At 39.7% G+C, this 27,534-nt stretch overlaps 4 protein-coding genes across 5 annotated transcripts; 1 reads left to right on the forward strand and 3 right to left on the reverse strand.

The window, feature by feature from the left end:
- Positions 1–745: 745 nt before the first annotated feature.
- LOC122646040 (protein OBERON 3-like) lies at positions 746–6,539 on the forward strand. The gene is made up of 2 exons (XM_043839494.1): positions 746–2,685; positions 5,781–6,539. The coding sequence occupies exons 1-2, from the start codon at positions 795–797 to the stop codon at positions 6,353–6,355; spliced, it is 2,466 nt and encodes an 821-aa protein (XP_043695429.1). The 5' UTR covers positions 746–794; the 3' UTR covers positions 6,356–6,539.
- A 696-nt stretch (positions 6,540–7,235) lies between these two features.
- On the reverse strand, positions 7,236–9,308 carry LOC122646071 (pentatricopeptide repeat-containing protein At3g14330). The gene has a single exon (XM_043839543.1). The coding sequence runs from the start codon at positions 9,259–9,261 to the stop codon at positions 7,303–7,305; it is 1,959 nt and encodes a 652-aa protein (XP_043695478.1). The 5' UTR covers positions 9,262–9,308; the 3' UTR covers positions 7,236–7,302.
- A 1,022-nt stretch (positions 9,309–10,330) lies between these two features.
- Positions 10,331–13,798, reverse strand: LOC122646072 (probable transmembrane ascorbate ferrireductase 3). Of its 2 annotated transcripts, none has more exons than XM_043839545.1 (4): positions 13,664–13,798; positions 11,594–11,642; positions 11,305–11,504; positions 10,331–10,682 (listed from the first exon to the last, which is right to left on the reverse strand). In XM_043839545.1, exons 1-4 carry the CDS (start codon positions 13,688–13,690, stop codon positions 10,419–10,421), a joined length of 540 nt encoding a protein of 179 aa, XP_043695480.1. In that variant the 5' UTR covers positions 13,691–13,798; the 3' UTR covers positions 10,331–10,418. The 2 variants fall into 2 exon arrangements, with proteins under 2 accessions (XP_043695480.1, XP_043695479.1); XM_043839544.1 differs by lacking the exon at positions 13,664–13,798 and adding an exon at positions 11,741–11,953.
- On the reverse strand, positions 13,595–24,424 carry LOC122646070 (extra-large guanine nucleotide-binding protein 3-like). The gene is made up of 8 exons (XM_043839542.1): positions 23,327–24,424; positions 23,099–23,236; positions 20,670–20,774; positions 20,379–20,564; positions 17,741–17,918; positions 16,944–17,188; positions 15,112–15,281; positions 13,595–14,453 (listed from the first exon to the last, which is right to left on the reverse strand). The coding sequence occupies exons 1-8, from the start codon at positions 24,350–24,352 to the stop codon at positions 13,883–13,885; spliced, it is 2,619 nt and encodes an 872-aa protein (XP_043695477.1). The 5' UTR covers positions 24,353–24,424; the 3' UTR covers positions 13,595–13,882.
- Between the last annotated feature and the right edge of the window lie 3,110 nt (positions 24,425–27,534).

Consider the following 27,534-nt stretch of genomic DNA (forward strand, 5'->3'; position numbering starts at 1 on the left):
GGGGGAGGCAGAGTCGAACTCAGGACCTTCAACTTCCTTAGGATTCGTCTCTTGCCAACTGTGCTGCCCCTTGGGGTTGCTCATGACATTTCTTTTTAGGAGTTTACTAAAACAAATGGGAAAAAAAAAACTCTCTAAGTGTGGCCCTTGCGTCAGATACAAAGGGATGCGAAATGACTTTCTTACCTTATGAAAAACAAAAATCTCACCCCTATTAATGTTTTTGCACATGTTCCATTCACAACCAAGCCAATGTAGGGCCCACTTCCTTGAAGGGAACCCTCTCCCAAAAATATTGTTGAAACCTCTTTAACCCTCCTTCGTTAAGTGCTTTTGTGATTGTATGGTCCAAGGATAAATACCCATTTGGCTCACCTGATACTAAGTTCTACCAATCTTAAGATAGTACGTGTATCACTGAAAATTTCCCTAGGGATTGGTGGTAATTTTCAGTACTTTTGACGGTTTGACCAATGTCCTCCACCTTCTTACTATTTCAGTAATTGAATAAACCAACAAGGGTATTCTTGGAATATGGGAAAAATCACCGTTTCTTCATGTAAATGCCGGCGCAAACAACCGTTGCAGGATTGAGAAAAGAAGATTCGCTGAAAGAGAGAACAAAACGAGAGCAGATCATTGAAGTAGGAGTAGTAGTAGAAGAACTGGACAACAGGAGAATCTTCGCCTCTCTCTACTCCCTTCAATAAATTTTTGCTTTTCTCTTTCTATTCTTTTGGTGGGTGGTGAGGGGAGAGTTCTCTCTCTCTCATTCTATCTCGTTTTGACCAACCATGTTTTCAGATACCGATCTCTCAAATGGTTTTGTTCCCGGAACTGAAGGCTCAACAACAAACAAGCTCAAACCACACGTCTCCATCAAAAATCTCGAGAACCCTGATGGGAAAATTGGATTTTCTGATAAGGGTAACGATTTGCTGCGCGATTCAGAGGTGGGTTTTGATGGGTTCCGTTCAAAATCTTATTCAAGAATTGGGAATCTGGGTTCGCAAGAACTGACCCTGAGTTACCTCTGTGATAACCCAAAAATGAGTTTTCAAGAAAAAGAGATATCAGGGAAGAATCTATTCAGTGTGCTGGAGAAGGATAGGTACAAAGGGAAGGAGGTGATTTCGGAGAATCCCGAGGAGAGATTGGTGGAACGAGATTTTCTGCAACTAAACGGGGTTAGAGCAGCAGGGACGAAGCGAGAGCTCGACCAAGAAATAGAAAGAGAGATGAGAGAGAAGAAGGCGAAGCTAGAGACTCTTAATCTCTCTCTAGCACTCCCAGATGTGTCTCTGTCTCTTACCTCTTCGCCGAATGCGGATCATTTTGCTCACCCCAAACCTACCAGAAGCACTCAATCATTGGCTCCATCGAACAACAATACACGAACGGCAAGCTCTGACGACTTCACGGCTGCTTCGCTCTCCTATTCCTACTCTGTTCCGTTCTCTCACAACCCTAGCTGCTCACTCTTCACACGCAACTCCACCGAGAACTACGAGTACTCAGAGAGTCACCAAAAAGATACTGACCATATTTGGTACTGTGGAGAGGGAACTAATGGATCGGTTCACAGTCGATTCAGGCCCGTCGGCGACGGCAGCGTTGTGTTGGCGAATCACGGTGGCGGAGGTGGTTTTGGCCATCAATTGATGCAGAGTAATCGCCAGATTAACAAAGATTCAAGTAATAGTCTTTACAGAACAACGAGCTCTGATAACCAGTCCTTCTTACCCTCGGAGCTTCCGGCGAGGCCGAAAAAAGAAGACACGGCCTCGATGGATTCGAGAGGAAGAGCTTCTCGGAAGAATTCAGATGGGAGCAGAGCAAGAAAGCTCACGAGGCCGGAGAGGATTCTTTTAGAAATCGTTTCAGATTCTATCCCTGTTATGGCTCAGATACTTCAAGAACTCCCAGATGAGACAATTGAATCTGCAAAGGAGCACATGAGCAATCTCATTGGGTCGCCTGAGAAGAGAGAGGAATTAACTAATCTGCAGAATCGTCTTGAGAGAAGATCGGACCTCACTTTTGAGACACTCTCTAAGTCTCATAGAGACCAATTAGAGATCTTGGTTGCAATCAAGACTGGCCTTGTGAATTACATTTCAGGGAAGAATCGTCTCCCCATGACCGAGCTTGTGGAGATCTTTTTGCTCATGAGGTGTCGCAATGTGAACTGCAGCTACAAGGGTTTATTGCCTGTTGATGACTGTGACTGCAAGATATGCTCAACCAAGAAGGGATTCTGTAGTGCGTGTATGTGCCCTGTGTGTTTGAATTTCGACTGTGCCTCCAATACTTGCAGTTGGGTTGGTTGTGATGCTTGTTCGCACTGGTGCCATGCCTCTTGTGGCATTCAGAGAAACCTCATTAGGCCAGGGCCCAACTTGAAGGGGTCTGCAGGAACCACGGAGATGCAGTTCTATTGTCTTGGATGTGACCATGCTTCTGAGATGTTTGGATTTGTTAAGGATGTGTTTCTCTGCTGTGCAAAAGATTGGGGTCTTGAGACCCTGAAAAAGGAGCTTGACTGTGTCAGGAAGATCTTTAGAGGGAGTGAAAACTTCAAGGAAAAGGAGCTGCAGAGTAAGGCAGAGGAGACTCTCTTGAAGCTCGAAAACAAGATCATTTCCCCATCGGAGGCCTGTGATTCCATCCTACAGTTCTTCAAGTGTAAGCCTCGCTAATGCTTTCAATTTGGGTTTTGCTCTATATTTGGATGTTATTTCTTATAAACTGAAATATGTGTGAGAAGGGTCGTGGTCTTGATCAATGAGTAGGTCTCATGGGAGGGACCCCTTTTAATCATTGTATCAGTGCAGGAGGCGTTCGTGCCAATACAAGGTGGCATATTGGTGATCAATGGATTCCTAGCTGATGAAAAAGTAGTCTCTCCCATGAAATCCTTTATCATTGAATCAGAAAATGAACGAATTATCAGATAGGATTTTAAGAATTTTTGAATGAGATTGCTTGAACTTTAACTATTCAGTAATAACATGAAATGGTCTATCTACGCTAGTGTTGTATGGCTGGCTATGTTCCATTAATGTGAAAGTATCTGTGATCAGATGCTGATGGTTTCTCTTTATGTAGAACTCATAGATTAAAAGTCCTAGATTATGGCTTTTGTGGAACCTCCCATCCTTCCCTTTTTTCAGTAATTATATGAGGTTTTCTTTAGGGAACTGGAACCAAGTAGTAGAATTTGTTTGAAATAGCAGAGAGATGTATTTTTTCTCGGGTTTTAATTTGTATAGTTTCTAAGGATTGAAATAGTTTTGATAGTAGAGAAGTGCTGCCTAGATGTTCTTTAATTCTTTGTTTTGATTTTTAAGTGTTGGGACATCAAACCATTTAGCATTACAAACCACCGGTAAGTAGAAATTTTTCACGAGTTTCCAAGTCACGTAGTACCACCAATCTTAGTTTGATATACTCAGTGATGAATTTAAACTATGCTTTGCAAATCCAGGACAATTTCTTCCTCAAGTCTACTAACATTCATTATGAGCTGCCAGTAGTTAGTGAGGTCCCTGAACTCATGGGGCTGTTGGAGAGGTTGGGAATCATCCTGTTCATGAGGATCTGGACTAGAGAATAAATATGGCAGCTCTTTCTCAATAAGATTTTCCTTGATGAAGTAGGCTGATGGCTCACCATTTCCCCATTTCCTGTAGACATGGTTGGAAACTTGGAATCCCAATGTGCTGAATTTCGTGTATTTGGCTGGTTGGCAGAATTAGAAAGAATTTTAGTGACCAATTATCTGGTGTTCTGGTTCATTATGGGTACATTACTTCCTAATATTTGTTTTTCTACTGCCTTGTTTGGGATCTCTTGGGTTGTCCCAAGTAATATAATAGACGAATTATAGGTTGGAGCATCATACATTTAGATTCTCACAGATTATAGTCAGGAATATGCTGTAGCTTGCAATTTTCTTGGAGTTGTGAAAGGAGGTATCCATGGATATTAAATGATAAACATTGCTCCAAATTGACCATTTTCACTAAGTGCTTGACTTGCCGTATTCTTGGTGTTAACTTTTTGTCAGGGTCTAAGGTATTTCCTCTTGTCAAATTTACATGAAGATTGGATCAGATGATTTATGGTGAAAGTGAACTATCCTTTTAGGTGGGCCAAACTTCTGCTGCTGCTTGAGTGCTTGCTAGTAATCTTGACCCCTACGCCCTTCCTCCTTTCATTCCTGTTTCCTGTTCAAATAGTTACTTTCTTCAGGGGTAAAAAAGTCACCAGCAGAAGAAAAAGAAACACATAGTTGTTCTGAATGAAATTCCCTTCCTCTTTCTCGTCTTTGATAGAGTTCTGTATTAGTGATACCTAAAAAAAAAAAGAATTGATTTCCCTAGATGATTTAGCACAGTATGACATTGTTTTTGCCTTCTTTTTAGAAGGGGGGGGGGGAGAGGGTTGGGATCGGTTAGGTACTTTTATTTATTGGACATGGAAGGTTAGGAATGTACAAAATTTTCTGGAGTTTGTGGGGTCTCAGAACACGGTTGATATTGATTTACCATATCTTTCATATTCAGAAGGTAGTGGTTAAGGATGTGGGGAAGGAGCTTACAGTAGCTAGTAACAATGTGAGGGAAGTGAACTCAGTAGTTTGGTCATAGGCATGCACCAGCAAGAAGAAGTGTAACATATGCGTTCAAGGTGTTAATTGTTAAAAGGGTCAATCAGAAAGCTGAAATAACATGGGTTTACTGTCCAGAGACATGAGTTACGATGGAAGATGTGGCTCTAGATAGAATGGGGTGCGGAACCAAATTCATATAGCCTAGTAATTGGGAAACAGCTTTGTTGGACTAAGTTTATAGTTCATTCTCTTCTTTGCCATAGTATTATGAGTTCTTAGAATTGAAGTACTTGAACTGATTATCTCAAGGCTAAAGTTACTGTTGAGATTAGAGCAGAAATAATGTTTATTCATGTTCTATGAAGTTTAAATGAGGCTTGTATTTATTGGAACGGTGGATGGAAACACCTTACGTTGGTGTGGGCATTCTACTAGAATAGTGCGTGGTGTTTTGAATGTGGCCCATAATTCTCATCTTTATTGTTAAGAATTTTGCATGTTTGAAGTCATCTAATGGAAATGATGCATCCTAAAGGGTTGCTAGTTTTTGCAGTTCACAGAAAACTCAAGTTGCAATTCGTAGAAAATCTTTCAAGTTGAAAGCCTTGTGTTGTTTGGAGCTGGGCAACAGCTTACCGGTTTTATTATTTACACACTTCTTATTCTGAACACATCATGTGAGCTACAATACTGTCTAATATAATTCACATTAAATTATTTATAACTATTTAATAAAAATATCATGTATGTACCTTCTTTGCATTGATAAACATCATAATCTTGATATGTGCTAGTTGATCTATACAGTCTTATTCCCGGACTTTGTTGTTGACATCCTCCTATCTGACTTCATTTGCTAGTGAAGTTGGGCACATACACATGGTAAATATGCTCATGAGGCATTGCTTTAAGCAATTCCCCTGTGGGTAGCTACCACGACTTCCAATTGGATGGGGACCGTGTGGAAAGTTATGATTCTTAGTGATTCTAAGTTTCAACCCCGTTATGTAAATTCTAACTGGCCCTGTTTCCAATCTTAAGGCAGTGTTGAGATTGATCAATTTGAATATCTTTTACTCTGATTTGATATCTATAATTTCTGCTTTGTTTGTGCAACATGTCTTCTGCTAACACTGATTACCCCTGTGATATCTATGGAATACAGATGGTGCTTCAGCAATTCCCGGATCTGGTGCCTCATCAAAAGACTTAACTTTAGCTCAAATATGTCAACAAGCAGACGTGGTTTCGCTTTCTACTACTTCTCCACCGTCAAAATCTACCACCTATAACATGAGCTCCTCCAGTGGAAGGCCGAATCTGCTGCCAAATGATGTAAATCAAAACATTCTTACGGGTGCTCTCACAAGAGAGCGGAGAGTTGAGGATGAGCTGGAGTCAACCTTGAAGAAGGATGGCTTCGACAGCCTTGAAAGCATTGTGAGAATCAAGGAAGCTGAAGCGAGGATGTTCCAGAGCCACGCAGATGAAGCACGGAGAGAGGCAGAGGGGTATCGGCGGATGGTCCGTATAAAAAGTGAGAAACTGGAGGAAGAATATGCCGGCAAGCTTGCTAAACTGTGTTTACAGGAGACAGAGGAGAGGCGCAGGAAGAAGCTTGAAGAGCTCAAGAACTTGGAGAATTCCCATTGTGACTACTACAAGATGAAGCTCAGAATGCAAGATCAAATTGCAGGCTTGTTGGAGAGGATGGAGGCAACAAAAAAGCAATGGGTGTAAACACAAGGTATCTACCATTTATGTGATGAAAACGGAGTGAAAGGCAAGGTTTCGAACGATGGGCGGAGATGACGGCGGCGTGTAATTTGTTTGAGTTATTGCCATGCAGAAATTGCTTGGTGTATGTAAGATTTTCCAATGTTTAACTTGAATTTTAGATAGGAAAAAGAATGTGCTTATTACCTGTCCAATGACCATGGTGACCTACTTTCTCTCTACAAATCTGAATGACCTGGTAAACCTTGCTGTACCTTGCTATATATGGTACTCTATAGAGTGGTGACTGGGGCCAACCATTTTTTGACGTGGGTTTTAAGTGGCCTTGGCTCAAACCCTTTGGCGATCAAACACACTTCTCTTTGGGTTTTCCTTCCCTAAAGCATGGATATATATCTCTCTGTGTAAATACAAGAGACTTGACTTTGGTCACACGATGTCTCTTTTAGATGTAATAGAGCGATTTGGGCCTTCCCTTTCTTGGGGCTCAAGTACCCCATTGTATAGATCTGCATACCGACCCCTCTATCACTTTCAGGCCCTAGAGAGAGAGAGAGAGAGCCTTTTGTTTGTCTAAGAATATGCAATCTAAAGGTGGAAATTCTGGAGTCACCCTCTTCGTTAATTTATCAGTTACTTAAGTAGTTTAGAGCATTCTTTGATGCAATTTTTTTGGGTCCAAGATGGAAGGTTCTTTCACAAGTTGGCATTTAACTCATAGATAAGTGATCTCAGTTTTTCTACTTCTTGAAGACATCAAGCTGCTCATTCGTAGGGAGATCCCCACCCCTCCCTCCCCCCAACCCAGTGTCCTTCAGGTAGTTCCAGTTTTTGTTCATATGGAGAATGCTATTGCATTAGGATAATGGATCGCCAAATGCTTCCATTAAATGGAATTTTGAAGATAATCATTAAATGTACATAATTCATTTCAATGGTGTCATTAGTCATTACCAGTAATCTTTGCAGGAGCATGCCCCATCCTTGAAATGATGGAATCGATTTTTATCTCTCAAAACAATCAACCTTCCTGCAACTTTTGAAGTCATCTTAATCCAAGTATGACAATCAGTGCAAACGCGAAGGTTCTTTGTGACTCGAATCGGTGCTCCTGAACGAGTATCAATGAGTCCAAACATAACTGCAAGCCGTTCGCTATGACCACAAACCCAGTTTGCCTTGATCTCTTCCTCTACATCATGAAGTACTACTCCTGTATCAGGGACATAACCAATATCTTCCATTTCTTCCTTCAGCTCATTCCAAACCTTTTTATATTCTTCTGAATTACGAAATTTAATGCCCCCTCCAGCTACAAAAGTTTGAATTCTGTTTTTGATCTGTATCCAACTGCATCCTGTCTCTTTCTTGATTCCCCTCTTTTCCATCTTCTCTCTCACAGAATTAACAGCTTTCCACTTTCCCACTTTTGCATACATATTTGACAGTATCACATAATTTCCAGGGTTATTTGGCTCAATTTCAAACAACCGTTCTGCCATCACCTCACCAAGTGCAATGTTGCCATGGATCCGGCACGAATTAAGCAATGAACCCCATATGCTGCTGCTTGGGCTCATTGGCATTCTCTTCACAACATCTAGTGCCTCCTTGATCTGCCCAGCTCTACCCAAGAGATCCACCAAACAAGCATAATGCTCTACAGTTGGTGAAACTCCATAATCTGTCTCCATTCTGTCAAAAAATCTCTGTCCTTCAACCGTGAGACCAACATGGCTACATCCCGAAAGCAACGCAATGAAGGTGAGTCCATCTGGTTTGAAGCCCATTCCAATCATCTCATCAAACAAATCAATCGCTTCACTCATACACCCATTGATCGCATACCCCATAAGCATGGTATTCCAAGATGTTAAGTCTCTACTGATCATTCCTTCAAACACTTCTTGACAGTAATTCACTGCTCCACATTTGGCATACATGTCCATAAGCGAGTTCAGCACAGGGACATCTGGCTCTGCAGTTGATTTAATGATTTGAGTGTGTATCTCTTGGCCGCAACGAAGCGTAGTTACTCGAGCACAGACTGGTAAAATCGTAGTGAGAGTGACCCAACTGAACCCAACTCCTTCACCCTGCATCTTCCTAAAAATGTCTAGAGATTCAAACGATCGGTTCCGGCATACAAAAGCAGCAATCAAGGAGTTCCAAGAAACAATATTTCTCTGACCCATTTCTCCAAAAATCTGGTGTGCTTCTTCACATGTCCCACATTGCGCATACAATCTAAGAAGAGCATTGTTCACCACCTGATCTGGGTTGTCTTCAGATTTTAAAATCTGGGCATGAATTGCTCTACCAATCAATAACTCTGACAGATAAGAACATGCCTTGAGAGCTGACGAGAATGCGAAATTACCCGGTCGGATATACCGATGAAGCATCTTGGAGTAAACAAGGAGGGAGTCCTGGGAGAGCCCAATTCTCGAATATGCGATGGACATGGCAACCCACACAGATTCTGGGACATGTTCAGCAGTCTCAATGCCATCCTCAAAAACATGACGAGCTTCGTCGATTCGGCCACAGACAGAGTAGAGGGTGATGAGCTTGCTTTTCAAGGTGGGGTTGTTTAGAAAATCGTGATAAGCTCTGTCTCTTGAGAGGAGGAGTTGAAGGTGAAGCCTCTGGCCATGTTCCAAGGATTTTCTAGCGATGCAGGAATGGAGGAAGAGAGAGTAGGTCTCAAGGTCAGGCTGAGTGTCGCAGCTATTCGTTGTTGAGGTTTCAATCAAACGCAAGGCTTCGTCTAATTTGCCAGATTTGAGGAGGGATTGCAGATTGGAAATGGGATTCATCGAAACCAAAGGAGGTGGTTTGTGTTTGTGGATTGGAGGACCTGAAACGACCGTTATGGTGGTTGGAAGAGAAAGGGCGGGTATCACCATCTCCCTTGTTATTATTGATTTATCTTTTCCTCATTTGTATACATGGAGTAGACTGCAGACTCTCTCTCTCTCTCTCTCTCTAGGGGTGTCAAAATGGTCGGTTCAGTCCGATTTTGGTTGGGTTGAAAGTTGAAACGGTTTCGGACGAAAAATGGGTGAAATTGAAACCGGCTCAATAAGGGAATGTTCGATTTCGATCATTTTCAGTTTATTTTGGTTTTCTCTTCTTAATCTATTATTGGTTTGATATCGGACTCGGCCAATTCGATTTCAATTTGTCAATATATATATAAACAATCATGAAAAAGACATGGTTTTCTTTTGGTTTTCGTTTTTTTATTGTTTTTTATCCGGATTGCAATTTTGGTCTAGTTTTCGATCTATCTGATATGGTCTGGTCTTCCTGTGTCATAATACCTCAAGCTGAAGCCGGCCCAATAGAAAATTGGTTCGGTTCAGTTTAAGCATTTTTTGTCGGGTTCGGCCATTTGACCGGCTTGGTTTAGGGTTTGACACCCTAATGTGCTACCTACCCTCTCTTTCTCAGTCATTCATGCTAACCCTTTGGTACTTGGGTCTCTCTCTTCTTCTGCTTTGGTCTCAAAGATCAAAGATAAGATAAAAAGCACAATTCTTGTACTCCCTCTCTGGTTGATTTTCAAACCTTTGTAAATGTGACATTTTCATTTTTCACTGTTCCTAGAGTTCAATCATAGCATCAAATTACGTTGGATGAAGAGATTTTTCTCTAGATGCACCTTGGGTGACGAAAACTTTCACCATAGTAAAAGTAGAATGTAAAACAAAAAGTAAAACAAAAGCATAGAATGAAAAGAAGATGATGGAATAACAATCAAACTAGATGAGCTTTTATTAATACCTGCAAGTCACTCCTCTCTCACACCATTCACCTTCCAACACACCCTTTTTAATAATCTCATGAATCAGGTATAATATAATCCACTCTCCAAAATAAAAATAAAAATCCTATAAATAATTACTCCCAACTATGAAGCTCAGGAAGGATAAAAACTCGATCCTCCCATGGATGTAGTATCATACTCTTACAAAAAAAAAAGTAAAAATTATTGAAAAATCACATTCAAATGAGGGTTGAAGGGTAAGGGAAGGGAGAAAGAAGAAGAAGAAGAAATAAATTAATAAGCATTTGGAACAGATGCAACAGTGAGATCCACAGCAATGCCAAAGAGAAGAATTGCCAATCCAGTGAAGTTGATAAGGCGAGATTCATTGCTCTTTTGTAACCCTAAGAGGGTTGATGACTGCATCAACCCACTCTCTGCTGTGCATATTGCCATGTATAGAAGGACCCTACCAAAAAAGATATGCCAAGGGGCATATGACCTCCTTGTTGATGAATCTACTCCTCTAATCCAGAAGTTGAAGAACCCAAAAATCCACTGTAAAATCGACAAGATTAAAACATGTAATTAACAGTTAATTAATCAGGTTAGGTTCCATGAAATCAAAATCCTTATTCTAAACTTGGAAGAACATGTTATAGGCAACTTGGGTTCTCACCCAGTTTGAACTCAATCCCACCTAACCTTCACCCAAGGTCATCATCAACCTTAAACCTGCAACTTTTTTCCATCTCTTCTCAGATCCAAATTTACTAGCTATATGGGCGGGCATTCACACCTCATAAAGTGGGACTGCTTCTGATTACAGTTGGATTAGAATAATTAGCACAGTAATGCATTTGGTATCCAATGTAACCAAGGGTAGTACCCTACTGGCTTGTCTGTTTTCTACAACTACTAGGGGGAATAAATTAAAGGATAAAGGTCTTGGGGTCCATAGAGTTGGGTAGAAGGGCCCTTTCACAAAAGACCATACCATTAGGCAACAATTGGCAATCTCTAAACTTCCCATATGACCCTGTTCAGTTCACTCTTGACATATCCACATTTTCTTACATAGGAGATGGAAATTTGAGAAAGATTTCTAGGGTGGGAGTGGTTAGGCCCTTGTGATCATAGATCTTTCAATTAATACTCTCAGTGTTTCTAAGGTTCTAACCTGCAAACCATATAAGATGAAGGTTCCCATGCCAAGCCATGAATGCAAGCTATACATATTTGTTATCCCTTGCTTCTTGTGATACTTGAAGGTGGCATAGATTCCGATAATCCCAAGTACGAATGCGACAACATGAAGAGACATATGAGCAAATTTCTGAACCTTCCTCTCTGCATGTATTGTCTTGTAGGCCATAATTGCTGATCAGCCACACCAGAACAATAGCATCAGTGACACATATATATTTAACAGTTGCAAGTAAATGGGCAAACCCAAAAACCATACATACCTTCACCAGCAAAAAATATGAAACCAAAGTACATAAGAAATGGGTGTACCTGCAAGAGATTGAGAAGGGAAGAAGATGAATCAGTCTTTATGATGTGCATTGTGTATAATAGAAATCCAAATAAACAGAGTTATGATATCAAATTACATTGAATACGCGTTCAGCATTGTCGGAATCTAGTTCGATTCCACCACGGAAATGTACCAGCCATACTAGCAAGAGAATTAAGGCTAATATACCAAAGATGTGACCAGATGCTGTAGCAACAAAAGCCATGGCAAGACTGAAGCTTAGAGAAGCTAATGGGAATGGGAAGAAGATGGCAGAAGTGATACTTGGAATTGGGTTTGTTTCAGGGTTGTGGACATGGGTTCTTATCTAAATTCAAAAGCTAAAAGATAAAGTAATATGTTCTGGAGATTGCTTTGTTTGTTGGGTTTGGTATTTTGGGAGTAGCCCTTCTACTTTAGAAAGGCATAAAAAAACCAAAGGACAAGGACTAATTCTTTGTGTCATGGCTTAATTAATTTGCCTCACACGTCTCGAATCAAAACCAACTGAGCTTGACCATTGCACATTATTTTCCTGGTTTCAACCATTGTTGTGGTGCAACTTCTAAACAACCATGAGAGATGGATTGTTTAGACTAATAGGAATAACAGTGAGTGTGGCAAAGGTAAGAAAACTTTTGGGCTTTTTAAAGGGATTACTGTTGGGGAATGCAATTTGCTTCTGGTGATCCAAGAGAATTGCAAAAATCAAAGAGCTTTTGGTACAACGATGATCAAAGCAAAAGTAAAGATAGATATGAATGTAGCACCACCACGTGAATATTGACACTCTGACTGGTTGTGCATATAATTACTTTTAAAAAATTAGTATGGATTTTATTTATGTAAATGCACATTTTATTTTTAAGATTTAAGAACCCAATATATGCATGGTTACTGGTAAAGATCCCCTTATGCTGTTGTACCACAATTGCATCTATGCCCCATATATGCATGTGATGTCGGATTTATTTATTTATTTTTGGAATGAACCGGTAAAGAAAATACATTTTTTAGTTATTTGAAAAACAAATTGAAAGTGGTTTTAAAAAACAAAAACATAAACAGAAGGGTACACGGGAGATTCCTCCCATCAAGCCTGTCCCATAGAGGGGGGGGGGGGGGGGGGGTGTTTTTGGTCATTTTGGATGGGCATCCCATCCAGCTGGCCTCCATGCAGACCGTGCATATGCACGGCCATGCATGAAAACTTCTGCCAAAACAAAATTGGGCAACAAAAAAGACCCAACTTGTACAAGTCTCGACTCTCCACCATCACCACTGCTGCCACTACCACCACCATCACCATTGCTGCCACTGCCATCACCACCACCACAGAAAAGAAAATATACTTGTATTATTATACATTTCATACGTGTTTCGGTTCTATTTTAATGAGAAATACTTTTTTCCAACTTTACAATACAACATTTGTTGGTACAGAAGTTTCCAAATTAACAAAAACATAGTATTTCTAACTCAGAAATATTAGTTCGGAACAGAAACATTGCCATACATAGCCATGGTAACTGGTGTTCAAAAAGATTTCAAACCATCCAAACTGGAAGTAACTTATGACTAGAAAGAACTTTGTGAACCAAAACCGCAAGTTCATAAATCTCGAGCCATGCACCATCTTGGTGGTAGAACACCATGTGAAGCGCTCCAATTTAATGACCTTAGTAGTAATTACCAAGCAAGTGAGCATTACCATGTAGCATTCTAAGAACATCCATCAAATCAGATTATTGTTGTAATGCTTTTCGTCTGTTCTCTCCAGAATACCTGGATTTGGTAATCACATAGCTTGGATCAAAGAGCTGGTACAATTGCATAGTAAAGAGGCTGACTGATCAAATATACCAAAGACTTCCACATAACCAAAATGGCAATTGTGATCTTCAAAAAAGGTCTTATTTGGTACAACAAGGTGCAAAGAGATCCAATATCCCAATGTGAACCAACAGTACTATACAGAGTAAGTGACTATCAAACATCCGCTATGAACTTAAAACTATACCTCTTGGCCCTCAAAGCTACTCGACATGTCCTGATCAGCCTCCCAGCCTTCAAAGGCAAATGGTTCCTGCTTCCTACCTACATTTGCATTCAGAAAAGCCTAGAATGGCTATGAAAATTATCCAAATAAAAAAAAAAATTTCACTCAATCTCTCTTTCTCAAAAACAGTAGTAAGCACAATAAAGAGGCTCGCTACTGGTGAAAGAATTTTACTCCTGCCTAATGAATGGTGACGAGCTCATCACTGCGGTAAAATGAATCATCCATGTCAATTCCATACATATTTTCATCCTTCTCTTCCTCCCACTTAAGAACCTCCCTAATGTACTTGAATGCTTCATCTACAGTGCTCTGTTCACGGGCCCTGGTCTGCCACACAAATAGTTTCCGGTTGCTGAACGAGGCATAGAGTTCCTTAAACTTCATTGCAACGTAGTAATAAGCCTGGTTTGCCAATGAATCGTTGTTGTGATAACGTTTTAATGGGCTGAAATCCCCAAACCAGTCACAAACCGTTAAGGGTACCCGACTGATCTTCTCTTCGAAGGCATCATATTTATTAAGGAGGAGAATGAAGGGAGTATCCCTGAAACATGGTTGTGTTAGGGCACTCTCAAAAAGTTCTCGGCTCGCTAACATCTTGTTGCGCAGTGGACCGACTCCTTGGGCCCACACCTGATCATAGTCACTCAAAGCAACACAAAATATAACAGCCCAAACATCTTCAAACATGTCCAGCCATTTGCCGCCATCATTGAGTCCCTTTGTGTCTACTTGAATTAATTGGTACCTGTGCAAATATAAGTTTCTCAAAAACTAAGAGATATTATTAAGAAATGGACTTTCTGTCTGTGGTATATAGTGCATGCAAACTACTCCAGAGGATGCCCCATTTAATGGAAGGTATGGATCTACCACATCAAGCCTCCACACGGCAAAGAGTTCCATGCATAAGGGCAGGGTTTTAGTTAAATAGCAGTCAAGAAAAGCTTTTCTACAGTGTCCATTTTTGAGCCACATGGAGGGCTCAAGCTTGGTAAATGACTTCCGTAGGCATACATCCATGGATTAGCCAAATGCCAAATTTGGGATTCTATCTCAACCATATGGCCCACCATTTTTTTAGTATCAACCCTTTCTTTCTTCTTTTTTTTTTTGGTTGAGTTTTTGTGGGTGTTTAGGGGAGGGGGAGACCACCCTTGTGTTTTTGATGATTTATATTCTCAGCCAAAATCAAGTCTCCAGCCAGTTCTCAGTTCTTTATATCAACATGGAAAAATGCACTGGACCTGAAACATACCACATGGATACATGCTGATGTGGATGACATACCCACAAATTTTGAGGATCAATTAAACTGCCATGTTGCAGATAGTAGGGCCATCAAGAAAGACTTATCTTGGGTGGCTGGGGGTGTCTATATGTGTGAAGAAAGAAAGAGAGCTTACTTGGTCAGTGGGAGTGGGTAATCAGAGTTTTCATTGTCAGTCTCTGACATCGGACTATGATCATCCAATGAGAATTCAAAAAAGGCAACGCCATTACTCTGGGTCACTCCTTCAGAATATAAAATGTCTTTTTCAGAAGGCAAATACTTGTCACTTGATATCTCAATTGCCTGCAAAGCACAAACATCTGACTTCTGTAATGAATACACACAGCACAAATAGATGATGTCTGTCAATAAAAACCTCCCTAGAATTCTCTGAACACACACATCAATCAACTGTTTTATGATCATTCACTTAAATGCGTAGCAACATCACCTTACAGCATGTTGGAATCTAGATTAGACACCCAACCACTAACATGTCCATGAACACTAATTGAAGCTTAAAGCTGAGGAAACGGAGGGCCCACTGAAGTTTCTTTTCACTGTAACAGTCAGCAAATTGCCCGAAAGGACCACATGATATACAGTTGTGGTAGCAGGGGGAAGAAAGAAACACTTCAGAGTGTGAGAAGTGAGAAATGAATTGATTCCCCTTAACTTGCGTCTTGGGTTTTCCTTTATTTATAATCATTGTAGAAACTGTTTACACATAACAATATCCACATGCACCCATGTGCTTTTCCAAAGACTGTTATGCCAAGTGGCAGTAACTTAACAAACAGCAACAAACATCTAAGCACTACGTCACTCCTCTAACACAGAGTGGTTCTAGATTCAATTTCGAAACCCACCTCTGGAAAAATGGAATGAAGGAATTCTAGAGAAGAAACTTCCTTTCGATGTAAAGCTGGGATGAGACTGGCTACTTAAATTATATGACACCACCTTTCCTAATTGAGTTCCAAGCACAACAGAACCCAAGAAAAGGGTTTTAAAAAGAAGAAAAGAGCAATAAAAATCTGTGTCTCAAATCTGTAACATATTAAACTTGATCCAACTCTTTATGAGGCTTTTGAAGCACTCAACTTATGTATACAAACATCATGTGTGCCCCCTGAGTCCCAGACCAAAAACGAAACTGGCCTTTTGTATAGTTTATTAAGATATACAGGGACTTCCAAATGAACCTCTTCATAGAAATGATGGAGCAAATAACTGGCCTTGCCTCCAAACAGGGGTAATCAACTACAGTCGCATTGTTGCTAATAAAGATATGACATTAGCATGAGTGAAAATAAAGCATTAAAGCTGACAAGCTGTTGCAAACCATTTATACCAAGTAGATGAAAGAGCCCTTCATCAAAAAAAACAAAAAAAAAAAAACGTAGATGCAAGAGCCCCATTTCAATTATTAAGGCATTGTTTGGTTAGAAAAAAAGTGAAGTGAAGTAAGATTTTCATTGATAAAGTGCATTGCAAGGGAAAATCTTAATGCATTGATTTGTCAGCGGCATTTAATTCTAGACACAAGGACATGTTTTCTTGTCATGTTGCAGATTTGCACGGATGTGGGTGGGAACATGAAATAGAGGAGAACACACACCTCACTGGTCAAATTTCAGCCCAAAACAAGCAGTGGAAGTGGTTACACAGTGAGGGCAAAGTTTCACAATAACAGTAGAGCCAATTCTCTGAAATAAAATCTAATGGCATTTCTGGAATTCTCTGCAACTTTGGTTTAGCTTTCAGGCATTTTCCCTGCCTGTTTTGGGCAGGACTTGACCAATGAGATGGGTATGGGATGCTCTATCACATGGACCGCCCATGTTTGCTATGACACAGGTTGTGATGCATCCAACATTCACTAAGAGGTAGTTACATATTATGATGCACAAAAGAGACAAAAAGGTCGGATATGAACAACTAAACAGATACACTTATGCATACCCGATCTAAGAAATAATTGGCAACATCTGGAAGAAAATGCAATTCGTCTCTTCTCTTGTATGTCTCCTGAATCGCAGGATCCTTCCAAACCTCAGCTACAACAGGAGCATATTTACGTGTTGCAGCAGCAAAGGAAGCTTCCAAGTTCTCCATAGCCATAAATTCCAAAACCCAATCAGAAAATTGCTTCAATTTTTGGTTGATTGAATAAATGCACTGCCTATGTTCATCAGTTCCAGTTTCACCTGAATTCATTAACAGTCAACTAACATCAGTTCATGCTTTCCACCCATTAGATAGACCAGAAATATGATGTTTCATAACATATTCAATAATTTGACTTCCCTATATAAATTGGTGCAGAGGGAGCAAAATTTAGAGCACAAAATAGAACCAGTCTAAGAAATTGGACATGGCACCAACGTCGTAGAATTTGTAACATGAGATTATTTAAATCCAATGAATTTGCACAAGCAGATTTAATGATGGTGCTGCAGACTATTTGCTTATTTTCCTTGCTTATCAATTTCTTATACTCCACTACAAGGAATCATTCATAAGGATTCAATCATTCAACCATGTAAATGCAACCTATTCAACATGGAATTTAGTGCAACTACTGAAACCATCTAATACCAGCTGTTAAACATGTTGCATGAAAATCCTGGCTGAAGAGATAAGAAATAGGATTTGTTTTTTCTTAGGGACCAAGATTTAACTCCAGTGCATCCACCAACAGTAACAGAATGAAAGAGAGAACAGACAATAGAAAAGAAGAAAGTGATTTTCGTTGACACCTGAGCCGGACTCTTCAGCAACAGAGGCAGCATCTCTTTTCTTTATCAAAGCCTCCTCTTCAAAATGCTTTCGGCCTTCAAGTAGTATACTTAAATATTTATACATGTTGATTTGAATCATAAGCTTGATATCCTGCAGTTCTTCTACAGAAAACTTGTCTCCATATAAAAACTTGGCCTGTTCAATAATGGGGGGCAATTTAAGTAATTTCATTGAAGAGACAATTATCCGAAATGATGAGAAAGTGAGAAACAGAAGAAAAAAATAAAAATTAGGGACCAATGTTGAGCTTTAAAATTGACAATCTGAAGCACCTGAAATTCAATCAACATTCTCTTAGCTGTGTTGGGGAAGGAAGAGTAGAGGAAACTGCCGCAAAGGATAAGAAACATCCAACCCAAAAAAACACGCACGCACACAAAGGAAAAAAAACAACACTCATTAGATCATAATAAATGCATTGTTTCCAATTCACAGATTCCATTCAAAACTATCTGCTTCCAGGTTCCAACTGTTGGTTAACAGGAGATTTGGAAACCTAAAGAAAAGTAGATTTCCAAAAACAAAACAAACAAACAAACAAAAATGTAAAATTATACTACAGACTCAGATAAATTATGTGGAACCAGGCCAATAAAGAATTTACTAGACATGAATTTATTTTATTGGGCTGTTTTCATATTTGAAAAAAAAAGGGAGATGATTTCATTTCTTTTTATAGAGTTAATATTCTAATCTTTGTCTTTTCTAAGGGTTATTCTGGGGCTTATGTTACTTTACTGCTTTTAGTAAATTTTTTTTTATTATTTTAGGGGTGACAAAGTATAATATTTCAGCAAGTTGTAATTATCCTTCTAATAAAATACTAATTTTCCTACTTTTAATTAGTACAATTTCTACTTTTCTGGTAAGTTTTCTGTTTTGAGCCAAATTAGGAAGTTTACCTACTTGGGTGTTCAGCTTTGAGCCCTAGTCTGAGTTGACATTTGAGTTTCAGACATGGAAGTCTCAAAATCGCAGCCTACTGAGACGAGATGTGGGTCGACTTTAAATTGGACCTGAATTTGCATGGTTTCGATACAGGTTTTGACTCTGTTTCAGCCATATTTCGTTAATTTCGCAAGTTTCAACCTGAACACCCATATAAATTCATTTATCCACATCGAAACTTGAGGAAACCTGACTCGAAACCAGGATAAGCACTTCTGGGCCTCAAACCCAAGGTTTCGAATTGACTTGGAGAAAGTACCAGGTTTTGACCGAGATATGGTCGAAACCTGGGAAATAGGTTTTTAGCTGGTTGAAACCAGCGTCGGCACCGAGCTCTTGATCCTTGGTCTCAGATCACATAAGGAGTATTAAGTCATAGGCTCATAGCAAGGTTTGTTTGCATCTCTATGGCCGATGGGTTTTATGATGCCATCCACAATGTTTGGAATATGGAATAGAAGTTAAATTGATCCATTGGAAGATTGGAACTCCAACCATGAAACCTAGTTGTGTCTTCTCTTCCTTCCACCATTTTTTTTCTTTCCTTTTCTCTTTCTTCTTCTTTCTCCACTATTATCTGCGGTTTTTCTGTATCTTTTTTTATGGCAAAAGGATCTTTGAACAAACCACACAGGAATGCCTTTGTGTGTGGTCAACCCAATTATGGCATAAAAATTCAGACTGCAGGACAGATGGGAATGGGATATGATCTAGATAGCCCAAGTGTCAAATTTCAGAGCCAAATTTAATCATACAACCACTTCCCCCAATTTATTACATTTCCACTTGTATTTTCAGCCGTTCATTTGTTTTCGACCATTTTTCAAGAAGTTCTTAGTCGATTTCCGAAGTAGTATCTGTGACACGACTAATTTCATTTGGGCTGAAACTTGACATGTGAGCAGGGGACCTATGATCCTACCTGTTCCCAAAATTTGGGCCTCATCTGACCTACCAGATGGCAGATGTTAGGGCAGTATAGGAAGCCCTTCCTATGTGGCATGCAGGAAACCAGAGCCCTTCTTTATTATTAGTCTTCGTGGTGAAAATTCTTTATTCTTAGTCTCTTCTACTTGAAATCTTAAAACCTAGTATGATCATAAATACCAACCTAGATTTAAGAGACTAGTTTTCTTCCTAATTTCTCTTTGCTGGAAAATACAGAAATCATCATTAATCCATTTTTACTTTTTTCAATTTGTGCCAGCCAATTCTAGGGATAAGGCTTTCCCCTGCCTGCCTTACATAAAGGGAAGATTGCATTGTACCTGTAACATATGTACACTTGTTACTTTCCGGATTATATAAATCTAATATAAAGAGTAGCCTGGGTTTGCAAACAGAGGAAGTTTGGTGTCCCTTAAAATGGAATAACTCCTTTTTCCAGTTGCTATAGAACCAACCGAAAATTTCAAGAATCATCTACATCAACAAAACTTTAGTTACAGAACAAACTAACAGGGATATTACATTCATGACAAGGGGAGAGAGGGGTAAAACTGTACTTTTCCATAACAAAATAAAACAATAAATAAATGAGATGTAGATTTAAAGTAGCAACAAAACCTACAGTATATGTTGAGTTTGACCTCCATACATAGTACAGAAAGTAAGAACCAGGGAAAAACTTAAATACTAGAGGTCTACCTGCTTGAAGATAGTGCTGGTTCCAGACCCTTCCAATCCAAGCAACAGAAGTTTCTGGACTCTTTCCTGCTCCAAATACTCAGGCACCACCCTACTAGAAGAGGTATCCGTATCTTCTTTTGGCCCATTAGTGTTTAACGGTGGTACAGGCAATGAGAATAATGAACACATGAAACGAGTCGACGCCTGCCTAGCAAGGACCAGACTCCAACTGTTTAACAAATCAATTTTGTAACCATTGTTTATTTAATCCTAGTGATAATTTATTTAATATGAGAAGGCGTAACATACCTTTCCCCATATGTTTCCTTTTATGTTATTCTGACCTTCTTCCTCGTAAGATCCATCATCATACACCCAAAAATGAGTATCCCGAGGGCACTGGACCTTAGCCAACTGTAATGAAAACCAATCAGACCACGCATCAAGTTTGTATATGGCAAATGGGACCAAAGCAGAGGCAGGAGAACTGAATAAAAGACCTGACCTGAAGCAAACAATGACTAAGCCACTTGAGGAAGCATATTAAGAAGAATATAAAACACAAACGTTTAAAAGCAGTAAACGAAGCAGAGATGGTGCATACTTTTAAAATAGAAAAAGCACATCGATTATCAGGAAGACATTGCAGCAGCAAAAATAAACAAGACTACTGACCCTGAGAGGAAAAGAGGATTATGAAGCACAATGATAGAGAGTATAGCCAACTCTCAATACGGCATTGGAGAAGTACATATTCCAAAAATAGTGTGATACTACAAACTAAGAAAATATAGCTAGAGAGAGAGCGTTCTCTGTCAGTAGCAGGCAGAATTAAACTTTGTTGTGCACTGATGCAGTTTAGAGCATCTATATCCATGTTTTAGCAGATACAAGTAAACTTAGGCTTTACCCCTTCTTTGAAAGGATAAATGCATTGCAGGTTAACTCTCTGGTCCAAAGAGTTCTGCCACAACATTAAGGTTGCTCTACTGCAACCTGGTGGTCGCGGGTTCGAAAAAGGAAATAGCCTCTCCACAAAAAGTGGGGGTAAGGCTGCATACATACGCCCTCCCTAGACCCTGCAATAGCGGGAGCCTCATGTACTGGGTATGCCCCCTTTTTTTTAAGAATTCTGCCACAACATATGGACAGTTGAAACAAAGGAGGCCAATCCACCCTCAAAATTTCTGGATCTCATTTTTCAGATTAGAAAGTGCCATGAAAGTGTTTTAAGTTTCTTAGTAACATGGTAAAAATAGGAAGAAAATGGGCAATTTATGAAGGGGCAGTGATTACCTCACCCACTATCAAAATACATGATGCAAAAAGATACCTAGGAGTTTTATTGCATATGCAAGGGGTTGCATAATTGCCGATACTGAAATACCTAAAGTTACTTTTTCTTCTCATGAAATTAATTGGGTGAATCACCCACAGGTGAAGCGAATATTTTCCTTTGTGAAAAATGAAAATGCAGTAGGGGACAACTGAGTAAATAACAAATAGGCCCATTCTATCCTCCTCTTTAAATCCACGAAGACAGTATAACCAATATAAACTTACCTACTGTTGACAAAATTTAAAGGAGATCCACCCAATACATCCATCATGAGGGGTAAGCATTAATACCACATTGGAAGACTCAATTTTAGTCAAGTTTAGACTTTCCAAAAGGAAAAATCCACTTCATGGATAAGCTACTGGTTACAGATGGTGTGCCAGGGCAAAACCTGTGATACCCACATAATTCAACCAAAACACCACTGATGTCAATGCTGGTAGAAGGAACTCCATGAGCACTTGCAGAGACAATTTTCTTTTAATAGTTTCGTTTTGGACCATAATTACTCGGTGTATATTAGTTCCTGCCAACATTACTCTTTGTTATGCCAACAGAACATCTTGTAAATTGTATACTGTGGCGTATCTTTCTTATCAGCTTTCTCAGTGATGCACCAATCATTTTATTGACCCATAATTTTTAGCAAATATTATTGTAAAAATCTCCGTCAATACTAGAACTGACATTAAATTGACAAAATCAAAATACTAAAGGAAATTTTTTTCTTTTCTTGTCCTTTCATTTTTCCTGTTATAAAATTTACCATTATTCATCCCAAAAAAAAATAGTACAAAAGAAACTTAAAAAGAGGCCCATAGTATTAACATATTTTATGTACTTTCATGTGTACCCTTTTCTTGGCCTTGGGAAATTTAGAGTATACTCTCCATTTCATGCTTCAATACTTTTTTGGTCCGTCTCTATCATGGTTTCACATGATCAAGATAGTATGGGCACTTGGAACGTTATTAGCAATGAACCTACTAATGCAAATATAGATGCTCTCAATGGGTGAAATTTCCTGCAATGACAGCAGCAAATCCATACATTTCCATTGTCAATATAGTCCAAGTTCCAGAAAATAATTTATTCACCCAAAAAAAAAAAGTTCCAGAAAATACCAATTTTTTGTTAAGGTTAAGGTGCCTTCAATTTATTCTATTGACAAAAGTAAATGATAAATGCCTTCTACCGTCTAGTCAGTCTGTCCAGCACCTCCTCCAAGTCTACCATCAAATCATTTTCTTATTGGAAAGTGCTTATTTGACAACGAAGATAATGAACCTCAGTAATCATAAAAGCACGGATTAGGTTTGTTTCCTCTACGTATACATGCATTTGCCATGTGACTTTTTATGCATTTTTTAGTATGTGCTGGAAGAGACCAAGACCTTACCTTAAGCACCCTAAGCTCTATCCTTGTGATTTCACGGCCATTGATGTAGACTTGTGTGTTCCCATTACTCGCATTCTCGCGCATCTTTCCACCAACGTTCAGTTTCGAACTTATGATCCTATCAGGCTTCTCTCCTTCCTGCAATATAACACTTAAATGTAACTATTTAGGAAACCAGAATTAAAAGAAGAAACATTTCCATTCTGCAGCACAAGGAATTACCACTACCTTTCCCCAAAGCCCAGAGTCCTTGTCGTACCAGTATTTCCCTGGTTTCAGCTTCAGGGGAGGGATAGGACAACCCAAAATCTCAGCCAATTCTTCTCGCCCAAGTTCCCTTCCATTGACAATTATTTGCTCCGGTCGAACCTGGTTTGCCGAACATTCCTTCTCCATTTTCATAATCTGCTTAACCTCTATATGACTAAAGAGTCTGCTCAATATCCTCGAACACTTCCCCAAACTCGACCGCTTCGACTCATCTATAGGTTGCCCAATGCAGCTCACACACTTACGACCTTCAGGCATGGAACTCATGGCCTCAAGCACGCAATTTCTACAGTAACTGGCATCACAAACCAAACAAGCCTCCCTCTCCTTCAACCAATTCCCTTTCTCACATCTGCTACACACTCCTTTCTTCCTTTCCTTCCCCCGTTCCCGAACCAAAACAGGGGATGTTGACTGCGCCTGATCTGTAACGCGGGACCTAGAAGAAGACAACTCCACATCCTCATCATCCTTATTCCACTCTTCTTCAGAAAGGAAAGTCACAACCTCTGGTCGCTTCGGCTTCTGCGGCGAATCACAGAAAGCAGTAGAAGAGACTGAGCTAGGATCTCGAACCGATGACAACGCTGCAGCTTCATCTCCTCCATCTCCGCAATCAGTTTCTTCTGTCTCCTCTCCCTTCGATTCAATTCGCATTATCGAGTTAGAGCCTACGCCTGGGCCTCCATTAACGAATTTACTAAACTTAGGAACCTTAGAAGCCACAGGCATAACTGGTACAGCAATCCTAGCGATTGGAGAAGAAGAAGCATCAGAAACAGAAACCAGAGAAGCAGTTGGAATCGAGATCAAATCAACACCGAGAGGTTCGACCTTGGGAAGATCGTAAGAGACTGGAGGACCTAGGTACTCAAAAGCGATCGAGTAGTCAACGTGATCTTCGTCAGGTAAGGAAGAACTAGGAGGAAGCATTTTATATAGCGCCTCCTCCCATTTCTTCTCCTCCTCTGTTCCACTCGCCATTACTAAAGTTTCTGAACAAAGATGAATCTCCACGAATCAAAAGATTGTTTGCATCTAGTCCAATCCTCCATGAGAGAAGGTTAAAAGATAGGGTTAAAGTGAAACCAGAGAATGAAATATGAAATACGAATCCATGGAAAGGAATTGGAGTTTGGAGTAGCGAAGAGTTGCAGGTCTGATACTTATTGAAGTTTGAATTCTCCATCGATGAAACGAAGGAGTAAAGCTTCCTGCACGAGCAGAGTCAGAAAGCCGGCGTTGACGTGCGTAGCACTAACATTGGAGCCGTGAGGTGATGAGTGACGACTGAAAATTCTAGTTCGTAAGGCGGGAGTTTCTCGTGTGGAATAGGTGATGAAACCAATGGAGGGTTGGGGATAAGAATATATTTATGGGTCCCACTGAGTCCAATATGAGCGGTTATTGGGGCCCCCTTCGATCAAATTTTAGACCTAGAGCATCCACATTGGGAACGTGCATACCATCATCCTTGTACAGATGTTATGGGGCGCCCTGCCTGTAGCGGCATGTGCGGCTCAGACAAAGCGTTGCGCGTTATGTCTGATAAATGTGGATCAATTCAATGACTAACAGAGACAAATTCTACATGACCAAGACCTCTTTCGTGACTTTCTAAGGCAGCGGGCGATTTCTCGCACAAGGATGACACCACTGCCAAGGACAGGACCAATCCCTTGGCAAGAGCAAAATCCTAGGAGGTCACTCCCTGAAGGTGAAAGATCAGAGAGACACGCGAGACACGTAGGTTTAGTCCATCCTCAAGGTAATCCTTCATATCATCCTGTGAGTACTGTGGATCTGTTGATCTGATCGGAACATGTGGCATCCCGGGCACATAAGTCGGTGAAACCTAATCAGGACGGTACGATCAGAAAATCGGTATTCCAGGGGCGACTAGGAAAAAGTCGCACACCAAGGTCAAGTCGAACATATCGTGAAGAAGTCTCTCACGTTCACGTCGTAACCTCTCATCATCACGTCAAAACTCACTACGAGATACCCCCTATTTGAATCCAATAAAAATAGTTAAAAAAACAAATTCTAAAAGAAAAAAAAAAAAAATCAACCCCCTAATTCGAGAACAAAAATTAGATTTTCGACGATAGGTGTAATTTTCAACTTTCTAATGCTGGGGTTTTTCTCAAAGCTAAAAAATCCATAAATCTTAATATGGTAAAACATTGCTAAAAACCAAATATGCGAAAAAATATTCACCTGTTTTGTTGTTCAAAAAAATATTTTCATTCGGAGGGATTTTGACAGTATTCACGCACACAAAATTAAGTTTGACCGGTACGTCATTCAATATAAATCAGATTTAAGCAATCTTGGACTTATTGGAAAACTATCAAAACAAAGCTTTCTAACAAATCCAAGATTGCATAAATCCCATTTATATTGAATAAGTTATGCTCCGATCAAACCTCATTTGATACCATGCCAAGAACAATGTACAGTATCAAACTTGGATCAAAACCACAAGTAATATTTTTAGTGTTTTCTATGTGAAACTAATGCATAGATTGAGTTTAAAATGGTAGTAATAGGCAGCACAATAAGAAGAATCAGAGCAAAAAAAACAATTGTTGGGCCTCGAAACCAAGATTCGAGTTAGCCTGGAGAAAGTCTCAAGTTTCAATCGAGATATAGTCGAAACCAAGACGAACTCATTTCTAGCTGGTCGAAACCCGAGTTTTAGAACCTTGGATGGAACACGTTAAATCAAGCCCTTTAACCTATCCTACATGTTGACCCAATCTAGCGCTCATACACCAGAGTGGACCCCCATTAGGCACATAACATACCACTATGCTTTTGCAACCGTCGTCCTCGGCGGCTCTCACTCTAGGTATCTTTCACTTTGGCAATAGGTATCTCTTTCCAGGCGGCTTCACCTTGGGACGCTTCAAGCAGCTTCACTTTGCTTCAGGGTTTTTGTCTGACCGCATGTAATCCTTTCTTGACGGTTTTTACTCTACTCCAAGTAACCCTCTCCTAAGTAACCATTTCTGTGACTCGAACCCGTGACGTGGTACCCAATGTTAGGTATTTGACCGATACACCAAAAGCTCTAGAGCTGATGGAACGTATTAAATCTAAATCAAGCCCTTTAGCCTATCCCATATTGGGCTAACCCAATCTAGTGCTTATCATGGTTCTAGTGCACGGTATCAGATTAGGTATCAGTCACTTGCAAAACCGATACGGTATCGGAACGGATCACCCATATTGGACAAAATTACCCTTGAATCTCCCTAAAAAATTGGAATTTCTGACCATTTTACCTATTGTCAGTACCGTGTCACAGATATGGTATTGGTACAGTATCGGGATCGGCTACAACAAAACCGGTACGATAATACGATACTCATATTTAGAACCACGGTGCTCAAACACTAAAATGAGACCCATTAGGCACATAAAAGTCCCACATCCATAAATGTGCAAGCCCAATTATTATATATATATATATATATATATATATATATATATATTTATTTATTTTTTTTTTTTATTTTTTTTTTTTTTTTATGAAAGGAAACTTAGAATTACTTAAAAAAGTCCAACGTACAATGTTCACCAAGATTTGAAAGTAGCACTTGCATGGTTTGAGGTATCGGATCGGATCGGTATTGGCCGAGACCGATTCTGATAAAGATTCGATCCAGCTATACCAACAAGGGTAAAACTATAAAAAAATATAATTTTTTAATAAAAAAACAGGGACAAAAGTGTCAAATTTGCCCTAGTTTGAGCGATCTTGATCCATATCGGTCAATCCGATCCAACCGATACCGAGATCACAAACCATGTTTGCTTGCCTAGCTAATCTATGAGCAGGTAAAATTAAACTTTTAGGTTGTTTGATAATGGTAACAGTCTAAAAAAGCTTAAAAATAGATTGAATATCAAAAAACAAATGAAACAGATCCCAAGACCATGGATGCAACTCCTGACCAGTTAGCTAGTTTTTCACCTCCTCCGAATCGATCCAGATTGTTATGTTCAAGCATTCCGAGAGAAGAATCCTTTTGACACCTTTGACTCCTTTGACTCCTTTGATTTCTGTTTCCTGAACTGGCCTTACATTTCCAAAGTTCATACAAGAGGCAACGATTTTATTTCTATGAATGATTTAAAAATAAAAAATAAAAATCCCT

This window comes from Telopea speciosissima, chromosome 11 (genome assembly GCF_018873765.1).
Source record: "Telopea speciosissima isolate NSW1024214 ecotype Mountain lineage chromosome 11, Tspe_v1, whole genome shotgun sequence".
Classification (NCBI taxonomy): Eukaryota; Viridiplantae; Streptophyta; class Magnoliopsida; order Proteales; family Proteaceae; genus Telopea; species Telopea speciosissima.

Excerpts from the sequence above, each read along its gene's own strand:
- LOC122646040 (XM_043839494.1), top strand. The coding sequence starts at position 795 with ATGTTTTCAGATACCGATCTCTCAAATGGTTTTGTTCCCGGAACTGAA. Across the intron at positions 2,686-5,780 it reads CATCCTACAGTTCTTCAAGT|ATGGTGCTTCAGCAATTCCC; the intron begins GTAAGCCTCGCT and ends TATGGAATACAG.
- LOC122646071 (XM_043839543.1), bottom strand. The coding sequence starts at position 9,261 with ATGGTGATACCCGCCCTTTCTCTTCCAACCACCATAACGGTCGTTTCA.
- LOC122646072 (XM_043839544.1), bottom strand. The coding sequence starts at position 11,869 with ATGGCTTTTGTTGCTACAGCATCTGGTCACATCTTTGGTATATTAGCC. Across the intron at positions 11,643-11,740 it reads ATGCTGAACGCGTATTCAAT|GTACACCCATTTCTTATGTA; the intron begins GTAATTTGATAT and ends AATCTCTTGCAG. Across the intron at positions 11,505-11,593 it reads CATATTTTTTGCTGGTGAAG|CAATTATGGCCTACAAGACA; the intron begins GTATGTATGGTT and ends GTGGCTGATCAG.
- LOC122646070 (XM_043839542.1), bottom strand. The coding sequence starts at position 24,352 with ATGGCGAGTGGAACAGAGGAGGAGAAGAAATGGGAGGAGGCGCTATAT. Across the intron at positions 17,919-20,378 it reads CCAGCACTATCTTCAAGCAG|GCCAAGTTTTTATATGGAGA; the intron begins GTAGACCTCTAG and ends ATTATTGAACAG. Across the intron at positions 15,282-16,943 it reads CCAATTATTTCTTAGATCGG|GCAATTGAGATATCAAGTGA; the intron begins GTATGCATAAGT and ends TGTGCTTTGCAG.